Source organism: Nothobranchius furzeri, chromosome 13 (genome assembly GCF_043380555.1).
Source record: "Nothobranchius furzeri strain GRZ-AD chromosome 13, NfurGRZ-RIMD1, whole genome shotgun sequence".
NCBI classification, from domain to species: domain Eukaryota; kingdom Metazoa; phylum Chordata; class Actinopteri; order Cyprinodontiformes; family Nothobranchiidae; genus Nothobranchius; species Nothobranchius furzeri.
In genome coordinates this window covers 51,233,184-51,244,710 of record NC_091753.1, presented here as the reverse complement: position 1 = coordinate 51,244,710, position 11,527 = coordinate 51,233,184, and the positions used below count along the sequence as shown (strand labels likewise).

Genomic DNA, 11,527 nt, shown 5'->3' with positions numbered 1-11,527 from the left:
ATGTCTCCACAGAGGTGGCCAGAGCAGGGTTGTGTACTGTTACAGCTGCTGTTGTTGGTGTCCTTCTCCCAGTCTGAGGAGTCATTGTGCAGACGGAGAGGAGAACCTGAGATCCCTCAGCTGTCTAAGGATGGAGACATCATGTTGGGGGGAATCTTCTATTTTCACAGCAGCTGGAGGAACCAACAGAATCCTTACACACAAAAACCCCCGCCTCTGGAATGCATCAGGTAAATTTGACCAGGACATTTAAATATCTGTTATAGAAAAGAATGGATACGTTTATGAAGCACATTGTGGTTTCTATTTCAAAAGGACATTTTGTGCTTTAATAACTGTTCATCATTGATTACAGTTTGAATTTCAGAGAGTTCCAGTTTGCCCAGGCTATGCTTTTTGCCATTGAGGAGATCAACAACAGCACAGAGCTACTTCCTGGTGTTTCTCTGGGATATCATATTTATGACACTTGTGGTTCTGTTGTCAAAAGCATAAAAGTAACACTTGCTCTAAACAATGAAAACGACAATATGTCTTCGTTCTCAGATGAGTCATGCACCAGACCTGTCCGAGTGCAGGCTATAGTGGGAGAAACGTCCTCCTCTCCCAGTACAGCAACAGCAACTGTTAGTGGGCCATTTCATATCCCATTGGTGAGCAGATTTAGTGAATCATCAAATATTTACTTTAAATGAATGAGTTGTCCATATTTAATTCAGACGCCAACAAAAAGGCCATTTTGTGAAGGATTTATGTGTCACATTATTTCCTGTTGTGATTTATTTTTTACAGATTTATGTTTTTCTTGTAGATCAGCCACTTTGCTACGTGTGCCTGTCTTAGTGATAAATCCAAGTATCCGTCATTTCTCAGAACCGTACCCAGTGACTACTATCAGAGCAGAGCTCTGGCCCATTTGGTGAAACATTTCGGTTGGACTTGGGTTGGAGCTGTTAGAACCAACGATGATTATGGCAACAACGGCATGGCGACGTTCACAGAAACAGCTCAGCAGCTCGGCATCTGTCTGGAATATTCTGTTTCGTTCTTCAGAACAGACCCAACGGAAAAAATACAAAAGATTATTGATATTATCAAAGCTTCAACTTCAACAGTTATTGTTGCTTTTGTTCCCAACTTGGACATGGATGTGCTGATGCAAGAGCTGTCCCTTCACAATATAACCGGGTACCAGTGGGTCGGCAGTGAGGGCTGGATCTCTGATTCTCATGTTGCAGCTATAGATAAGAACCACATCCTGGATGGAGCCATAGGTCTTTCCATCCCACAAGCAAAAGTCAACAGGCTTAAGGAGTTCATGCTGGATGTGAAGAAACTTAATTCATCAAATAATAATAATTTATTCACAGAGTTCTGGGAGGCTTTATTCAGCTGCAAGTTCAATCAGTCACAATCAGAGATTCAGAGAGAATGTACTGGACACGAGGATCTGAATGGAGTGGAAAACAGCTTCACTGACATGTCACTGATGCCCATATTTAATAACGTCTATAAAGGAGTGTACGCAGCGGCCCACGCTCTGCACAATATCCTCAGATGTAATGAAACATGCAACACCAGCGTGCATCTAGAGCCATCAACGGTGAGATCAACACTGAAATTAGGAAGTTCCTTTAACATATAATGTAGGTTAAAGTTTGAATGGACAATACATAAAATACAAAAGCAGTTTTAATCATTTAGCACAAAAATTAATCTCATAACATTTCAATCAAGATTTTGCAGCATATTAAAAATGTTCGCTTTAAAACAAAAGAAGGAGAAGATGTTTACTTCAATGAAAATGGAGATCCAGCTGCAAAATATGAGATTATCAACTGGCAGCCAAGAAAAACTGGCTCAGTGGATTTTGTCTCGGTTGGTCTTTATGATGCATCGTTACCTGCAGGCAAGCAGCTGATTCTACTGAACAAGGCCTTCATTTGGACACGGAGTTCAAAGCAGGTGAAACCGGAGTTTCAGTGTTTAGTAAAAGTGCTTTTTTTTTTTTACTAAATCAACTAAATGCAAATGTTTCTGAAATTAATCATACAGGTTCCTCTTTCAGTTTGCAGTGAGAAGTGTCCTCCAGGAACACGGAAGGTTCTGCAGAAGGGAAAACCTGTTTGTTGTCATGACTGCTTAAGATGTGCAGAAGGAGAAATGAGCAACATAACAGGTTTGGCATCTTAGGTGTGTTCTTGCTGTGTCTTTGTAAATCCATGCTTTCGTTCTTTTTTAAACACAGAAACAGTTTTGTTTACCTGTTTGTAGCTACGGTTTCGCCGACAACTGCCGGCTTCTTCAGGTTTGGCATGATTTAATTCAAGTAGTAAAATAATCCTGCGTGACAAACTAAACTTGTCCTGATCATTTCATAATCTGAGGAAACTGCTGGTTTGTATTAGAGCAAAAATATTATAATATAAAGGTTTGGAACCAAAAGTAGACATCATCATTATGTGATAAATTACCAGACACATCACCTGTTTAGGTGACATCAACTTTTAGCTATCACCATTAGGGTTTGAAATCATAAAATACCGGGAAACAAAAAAAATACATTGATAAAAATAAGTAGAAAAGCTATAAATATCCATCAATTGATTAACAAAATAAAAAAAGCAAAAAAAAAAAAAAAACAAAGCAAAAACAAAAAGGTGCAACACTGTCTTGTCATTCAGACAATTTTAGAGGTCCTTCACTGAAAATCATTTTTACTCATTATGTCTGATTATAATCGGTCACTCTGAGTTTTTCATGCAGGCTGAATGTAACAATAGTCTACACCCATCTCCTGCATTAGCTGCTGATAGAAAATAGATGAGGAAACTGGCTCACGACGGGGAAGGCTTTTGTTGATTTAGCATCCAGGAAACAGCAGAGAACAGCTTTACTAGCAGAAGCTAACTGTTAGCATTAGCAACTCCACAACATGGCAGAACTCCTCCAGGCTTGTGTTCTTTGTGGAGATAAAACATCAACGTAGCAAGTCAGTAGAGTCATGTTGCTGTTAGCCAGTCAAAGGCGAGATGTCCAAATATCAGGAAATAAGACAAATCCTGACGTCTGAAACTCCTCTGATCTGACAAGCTTCTGCTTCTTGAAACAGGTGCACCAGAGCTTTTTTACCCCTACAACCACTTAAACTGCATTGATTCCTACTAGAGACCACTGCAAATATTTTAAAATATGAGTGAAGCACCTCTTTATGTCTAAAGTCACTTAAGTTGAAAATCCTGTTTGATCTTGATGTATTTAGAAACATCGGCAAAGAGAGCGATTAAGTTAATCTTGTGAATCAGGAGCATGCAGAAGATGGCCAGTCTTATTCATTAAGTCTAATAAAGTCTAATATGTGCTTTTAATATAACAATGTACAGATTCCATCACCTGTGTGAGATGCCCCACAGAATCCTGGTCAAATGACAGAAGAGATGCCTGTGTAACAAAGGAAATCGTTTTTCTGTCATACGAAGACATTATGGGAATGCTCCTGACTGCTGCAGCTTTATTTGGGACGTCTCTGACGGCTGCAGTAGCTTTTATTTTCTTCAGGCACAGGAAAACTCCTCTGGTCAGAGCAAACAACTCTGAGCTGAGCTTCCTGCTGCTCTTCTCACTGTCCATGTGTTTCCTCTGCTCTCTGACCTTCATCGGCCAGCCGTCAGAGTGGTCCTGCGTGCTTCGTCACACAGCTTTTGGCATCACCTTCGTCCTCTGTCTGTCTTGTGTTCTGGGCAAAACCATGGTGGTCCTGATGGCTTTTAGGGCCACTCTTCCAGGGAGAAATGTGATGAAACTGTTCGGGCCTACACAGCAGAGACTCAGTGTTCTGGGCTTCACTCTGATACAAGTGATCATATGTGTCCTCTGGTTGACCATTTCTCCTCCGTTCCCATCTCAGAACTTCAAGGAGTTCAAAGATAAAATCATCTTGGAGTGTTCTCTGGGCTCAGCTGTTGGGTTCTGGTCTGTTCTTGGGTACATTGGACTGTTGGCCATGTTGTGTTTTATTTTTGCTTTTCTGGCTCGAAAACTGCCCGATAGCTTCAACGAAGCTAAATTCATCACCTTCAGCATGTTGATATTCTGTGCCGTGTGGATCACTTTCATCCCAGCCTATGTCAGCTCTCCTGGAAAGTTTAGTGTCGCTGTAGAAATATTTGCTATTCTAGCTTCTAGCTTTGGTTTGCTCATTTGTATCTTCATCCCAAAATGTTACATCGTGTTAGTGAGACCAGAAAGAAACACTAAAAAGAACATGATGGGAAAGGGGGTGGCAAAATCTTATTGAAGACAGAAATTTGTTTTAAAATCCGATAAATGACTCTTTGGGAACCACGCTCTGTAGCTTACATACTTTATCCTCAATACTATGCTGCACCTCACATTATTTAGATAACTATGTAATTTTTTTCCCTTTATTTGTTCAATTCAAACAAGATTCATATTCGAAAGTGCAAATATACTGAGCTTGTTATGGGACGAGTAAGAGTGGAGAACCTTGTTTTAAAATATTTTCCAAAATAATGAGACTCAACAGCAGTAGAAGCGTTTGACCTCTAAGAATAAAACATAATGGTTATACATGAGTTTCTTTGCACACATACTAAAGCTGGGCGGACACTGCGCGACTTTTTCACTCGTAGCACTCCGCTTCAGCTCAACTGTACGATTTCCTCGCAGGGCAGATCTCACGAGTCATGTGCTCACACTGCACGACCCAGTTCTCGGATGTGACCCGACTGCTCACTCTGTACGTCTGGTAGCAACACGTCGGACCTAAAATTATGCTAAAAATAGAAGTTTTTACACAACACGTCAGTCTTTTTTGTCTTGCCTGTTGTCCTTCGGGAGTGCTGCAGGGGGACACACAGGGATTTATGGGGGTTGGATGAGGAAAACGAAATAAAGAAAGTAAATCTGTTTTGTGATCAGTTTAATTTGACATGAACACGACAAACACACTTTCTTGACAATCTTTGTGAGTAAAAAAACGTGTAGAAACAAAAACGAACAGCGTGTGTTATTAGGGAAATAGCGGGCGAGCGGTGTTGATGCAGGATTGCGCATGCGCCGTGAGCGGTTCTGATACTTTTTGGGTCGCAGCCGCTCGCAGCGCCGCTTCAACAGTGTGATACCCTCACGAGGGACGAGCAAAATATCAAACACGCCAGAAGTCCGTGCAAGCTCACGATTGCTGATCGGCAGCTGGTCACGTGGTGTTAATCGCCTCTCGTAACCCCCTGTACACTACACAACGCTCAGCGCAAAACTCGCCCTGATCTTGTGGATTCTCGCACGAGTAGATAATCGGCTCAAAAAAAGTGAAAAAGTCGCACAGTGTACGCCCGGCTTCAGCTGTCCATCTTGTCAGAACTTTAACATCCCATCAAAGGTAAGTACATCAATAACTGGGATGTGATTATAATCGTATATGTACTCACCACAATAAAATAAAAACATGTAAAAGTAACCATTGCTGTGAAATGATTTGGTATCTAAAGCTCACTTTATTATTCATCTTTGTTAGAATATTAGTTAAACTGCATTATTGCACAATTGTGATATGAAATGTTTATTTTTAATAAATGCTTCATTAGTGTCCGTAAAATAATGTTTTGTCAAAAATGCAGCATGTCCATGCTTGTTATTAATAAATGCTAATTATATATTTATTCATTTTATAATTGATCAGTAAGAGAAAAAAAAATTAGGTTTTGAAATTCTGAAGATGATTGCCTTTCATTTAGAAAATCTAATGCAAAAAACACAAAAATTATGTAAAAAAAAAAAAAAGCTATTATCTTCATTGTCACCACAGCCCTCCTCCTGGTGCTCCACCTCATTTTCCCACAGAGACAAACGATGAGCAGATCCAGAAATAATAAATATCAGTTCAAGTTTGTATTTTAGAAGATTGTTCATGAGCTGCAGATGAGTGGCTTTGAGATTTTACACGTAACAATGTCTCCACAGAGGTGGCCAGAGCAGGGTTGTGTACTGTTACAGCTGCTGTTGTTGGTGTCCTTCTCCCAGTCTGAGGAGTCATTGTGCAGACGGAGAGGAGAACCTGAGATCCCTCAGCTGTCTAAGGATGGAGACATCATGTTGGGGGGAATCTTCTATTTTCACAGCAGCTGGAGGAACCAACAGAATCCTTACACACATAAACCCCCGCCTCTGGAATGCATCAGGTAAAATAGATCATAGCAACATATTATAAAAATGAAACAAGTGAATGCATATTTTTCATAAAAGGACACTTTATGCTGTTAACAATTCATCTTTCTCTGAATCAAGTTTGAATTTCAGAGAGTTCCAGTTTGCCCAGGCTATGCTTTACGCCATTGAGGAGATTAACAACAGCACAGAGTTACTTCCTGGTGTTTCTCTGGGATATCATGTTTATGATACTTGTGGTTCTGTTGTCAAAAGCATAAAAGTAGCACTTGCTTTGATCAATGGTAATGACAACGTGCCTTCATTGTCAGATGAAGCATGCACCAGACCTGTCCAAGTGCAGGCTATAGTGGGAGAAAGCTCTTCCTCTCCCAGTACAGCAGTAGCTACTGCTATTGGACCATTTCATATCCCACTGGTTCGTAAAAACAAAAACACACTACTGAGAAAGTTAAATTTCACTCGTGAGGCAGATGTAAATGTATTTTTTAATTAAATTTTTTTTACAATCTTTTACATTTTATTTGTTTTCAGATCAGCCACTTTGCCACATGTGCTTGTCTCAGTGATAAATCTAAATACCCGTCCTTTTCAAGAACCATACCCAGTGACTACTATCAGAGCAGAGCTCTGGCCCACTTAGTTAAACATTTCGGTTGGACTTGGGTTGGAGCCATCAGAACCAACGATGATTATGGCAACAACGGCATGGCAACGTTCACAGAAACAGCTCAGCAGCTCGGCATCTGTCTGGAATATTCTGTTGCTTTCTTCAGGACAGACCCAACAGAAAAAATACAAAAGATTATTGATATCATCAAAGCTTCAACTTCAAAAACGATTGTTGCTTTTCTCTCTCACAGAGACATGGAAGTGCTCATGCGTGAATCGGCTTTTCAAAACTTGATTGGGTATCAGTGGATTGGTAGTGAGTCTTGGATCTTTGATTCTCAAATTGCAGCTCTGGATAAACATCACATCCTGGATGGAGCCATAGGCTTTTCCATTCCCAAAGCACAAGTCAGTGGGCTCCGACATTTCATGCTGAATGTAAGGCCATTGAATTCATCAAACAATGGCCTGTTTAAAGAGTTATGGGAGGCTTTATTCAGCTGTAATTTTAAACAATCCCAATCAGAAAAGATCCAGAGAGAATGTACCGGACATGAGGATCTGACTGGAGTGGAAAACGGCTTCACTGACATGTCTCTGATGCCCATATTTAATAACGTCTATAAAGGAGTGTATGCAGTGGCCCACGCTCTGCACGATATCCTCAGATGTAATAAAACATGCAGCACCAGCGTCACGCTAGATCCATTAACGGTGAGCTTAACCTTGACCAACTAAAATGCACATGAAAAAAAATGCACTGAAAATATACACAAATATTCTAATCTGTTACCTTTTCAAACCATTTTCATAATTTATGCACAAATAAAATGTACAAATATGTTTAGATTCTGCAGCAAATTCGAAAGACACACTTTAAGACAAGGGAAGGAGATGAAATGTATTTGAATGAAAATGGCGATCCACCAGCAAAGTACCAGATTATCAACTGGCATCCTAAAGAAAATGGCTCTGTGGACTTTGTAAATGTTGGTCTTTATGATGCATCTTTACCTGCCGGCAATGAGCTGAAATTTCAAAATGTGTCTTTTATTTGGGCACAGAATTCCAAACAGGTGAAATCTAATTCCGTAAATAGTTTCATTAATCGGAATATCACCTCCCATTTAAAGTCAACGTTTTTGTATATTCATGATATTTTGTTTTATTGCACTAAAACAAGCCTGTCTGTTTCCTTCATGCAGGTTCCTGTATCAGTTTGCAGCGAGAAGTGTCTCCCAGGAACCCATAAAGTTCTGCAGAGAGGAAAACCAGTTTGCTGCTATGACTGTATGAGATGTGCAGAGGGAGAAATGAGCAACATTACAGGTTAGGGTATTTTCACAGTGCCTTTCTTTTTCACTCCCATGCTCAACCGAGTGCATTGGTAAGATCAACTTGGACCGTTAGTTAGTTGTTTATGCATTTTTGCAGCAAAATATATGGCAAGCACTATTTTCTATTAGCAGCAGTGACTTTCAGGTAGAAATTTGACTCTGCTCTTTATGTTGTCGTATGCAAAGCTGCACATCTCAGACTAAATCTGGCAAATCCCCCAAAATCCTACATAATGAGTTTGTTAAACTTACTTTTGAGAATTAATGTTTAACATTTCTTACATGACATTCTATCAGCATGCAATTTGCCAGAGTTCCACAAAATACCACTGTTAAATGGTCATATTAGACAAAAAACAAAGCAACACTGTTAATTTTCCAGTAAAAGACTGCGGCCTGACAATGTGTAGCAACCACAAAAGGAAAAACCCTGAATTTATTTTTTTTTATTTCAAGCTTACAATGGAGGTGCATCCGTCCTTACAAAAATAGCGTCTTTCAAAAAATGTATTTCCTAAGTATTAATATTGTTATTATGTAGTTAGAATACTGCACCAAAGAGCAAGAAACCAAAGTTCCTCATGAACTTTCAGATTCTACCACCTGTCTGAGATGTCCACCTGAATCCTGGTCGAATGAGAGACGAGATGCTTGTGTGAAAAAAGAAGCAGAGTTTCTGTCATATGAGGAAATTATGGGAATACTCCTCACCACAACGTCGTTGTTTGGAACATGTCTGACTGCTGCTGTAGCTTTCATTTTCTTCAGATACAGAAACACTCCTCTAGTCAGAGCAAACAACTCCGAGCTGAGCTTCCTGCTGCTCTTCTCCTTGACTCTGTGTTTCCTCTGCTCTCTGACCTTCATCGGACGTCCATCAGAGTGGTCCTGCATGCTTCGTCACACAGCTTTTGGCATCACCTTCGTCCTCTGCATCTCCTGTGTTCTGGGGAAAACCATGGTGGTCCTAATGGCCTTTAAAGCTACACTTCCTGGGAGCCATATCAGGAAAGTGTTTGGGCCTACACAACAGAGACTCAATGTTCTGGGCTTCACTCTGATACAAGTGATCATATGTATCCTCTGGTTGACCATTTCTCCTCCTTTTCCATCACAAAACCTTAAGGAGTTCAAAGATAAAATCATCTTGGAGTGTTCTGTGGGCTCAGCTGTGGGCTTCTGGTCGGTGCTCGGGTACATTGGACTTCTGGCTATTTTGTGTTTCGTTTTTGCTTTTCTAGCACGTAAACTGCCTGATAACTTCAACGAAGCTAAATTCATCACCTTCAGCATGTTGATATTCTGTACTGTATGGATCACTTTCATCCCAGCCTATGTCAGCTCTCCTGGAAAATTGAGCGTCGCTGTTGAAATCTTTGCGATACTAGCTTCTAGTTTTAGTTTACTCATTTGTATCTTCATACCAAAATGTTACATCATGTTACTGAAACCGGAGAGAAATACAAAGAAGAATATGATGAGGAAAGGAACACAAACCATTTTAAGAACAAAGTAGAAAATACATTTTTATTTTACTTTATTAATACTGTATGTGTGATTTTCCATAGCAATACCAGACATGAATTGTAGTCCTCCATCAGTCATACATGTGTATCTGATCCAAAGCTTTGCATTGCTTTCATGTAAATAAATGGCTTTACTGTGTACTGTATGTTTTATACCTGGTGTTAACAGTTGTCGGGGTGGGGGGTGTTCTAATTTTTTGAGTGATCAAAAAGATCTGACATTTTGCGGTATTACAGATAAAATTACATTTTATACGTATAGATTTGGTTTAGTTATTTTAAAGGAAGTCACTTTAGTAAATTTATTTTTATGTAACATTAACAAACATGATTATTATCATTATTATTATTAATATTGATGGCAAATCTAGACCAGACATCAGAGTTTTGTATAATAATTGAGGTAATACTTATACCTTATAGATGTACTGTCACATTCTGCTTCCTAGCATTGGTTGCCTCTTGTCTCTCCTTGTTGTGTTTATTGGTTGCACATGCCTCTTGTTAACCTGATCACATGCTCCTGTGTATTTTAGACCTGTCAGTCCGGTGTCTTTTGTCGGTTCGGCTGTTAACCTCGTTTTACGTCTTCTCGTGTCAACGTGCTTCGGCTCCTGTTTCAACACCGCCAAGTCCCTACAATAAATGGATTAAGGTAGTTGCTGCCTCTGAGCTTTACTCACCTGCATATGGGTCCCAAACCAAACCTCACCATGGAAGAACGAACCGACCAGGGGCGGGGTTAGGCCCGGCTACTTGGGCTCGAGCCCCGAATGTTTTATGAAAAGCCCCGGATCTAAAACGTGGAAGTAACATGCAGTACCAAAGTCCAACAGAGAGGGAGCAGCTGGCAGTAGTTTGTATACAGCCTGCCTGAGCCTCCACCACTGAAGAAGAAGCCCTTCAGCAGCCGGCTTCGTCTGCAGTCTCTGCCTGAAACGCATGAGTGAAGATGGACATCAGGACGTTTTTTAGACAAAAAGTACAACGACAGAAACCCAGCTTTGATGAGACTGGTGTTGACTCAGGTTTGTGAGTCTTATTTGAAAATATTTGTTGTGCTGCTGGTTTGCCTAAAGTTAGCTTATCAGGTAAAGTTGTTGGAGAAAGAACGCGGGAATATTTACTATCATCTCACACTAAACACTAACAGGAACAATACTCTGCCCTGAATATGCTTAATATGTAGCTTCAGATTAAAAATGATGTTGTACAAGACAAATGTATATATGATGTTGACTAGTGCGTGTCACGTGTGCTTGTGCGTGCGTGTGTGTGTGTGTGTGTGTGTGTGTGTGTGTGTGTGTGTGTGTGTGTAAGCCTCAGATCTTCTTCAGTCCTAAATCCGCCCCTGGAACCGACCACAGAGCATCCAGCAGTGAGTTGCTCTGCCTGGGACATCCTGGTGCTCCAGGTCGAAGAGCTTCGCAGCCTTTTGTCAGCACACCATTTGTTACCCGGGTGGTCGGCCAGGTATCTCTCCTTGTTGCCCTGTCCTGGTCAGCACTGCCAGTGTTTACAGCTTCACCTGATGCCACCTCGCTGCCCCTGGTGAGTCAGGTATCAAGGGTTCTGCATCTCCTGGTCTGTGTTCTCGGTGAGCTCCCTCCTGAGGCCTCCTCTTCTTCCCTGGTGGGTCTGAAGGATTTCATGCTGCAGCTTCCAGGGTCCCACACCCCGCCTCCACCTTCAGATCTGCACCACCAACGCAGAGCACCCTCTCCTGATGCTACCTCCTTTCCTCTGGTGGGTTGGGTTTCCAGGAGTTGGGTCCAACAGCTCCTAGTGGTCTTTCCTGCGCTGCTCCTGGTGGATGTAAAGCTCCGGCCACCTTTGACAGAGGCCCCAGCTGTGCCGCCTACATAG

At 41.0% G+C, this 11,527-nt stretch overlaps 2 protein-coding genes across 2 annotated transcripts; both read left to right on the top strand.

The window, feature by feature from the left end:
• On the top strand, nt 1-4,297 carry LOC107380571 (extracellular calcium-sensing receptor-like). The gene is made up of 6 exons (XM_015951874.3): nt 1-230; nt 356-653; nt 812-1,603; nt 1,738-1,965; nt 2,056-2,179; nt 3,384-4,297. Exons 1-6 carry the CDS (start codon nt 1-3, stop codon nt 4,295-4,297), a joined length of 2,586 nt encoding a protein of 861 aa, XP_015807360.3.
• Nucleotides 4,298-6,096: 1,799 nt separating this feature from the next.
• On the top strand, nt 6,097-11,527 carry LOC107380647 (extracellular calcium-sensing receptor-like). Its single transcript, XM_015951944.3, has 7 exons — nt 6,097-6,200; nt 6,307-6,604; nt 6,721-7,512; nt 7,647-7,874; nt 8,004-8,127; nt 8,729-9,647; nt 11,029-11,527. The coding sequence occupies exons 1-7, from the start codon at nt 6,112-6,114 to the stop codon at nt 11,525-11,527; spliced, it is 2,949 nt and encodes a 982-aa protein (XP_015807430.3). The 5' UTR covers nt 6,097-6,111.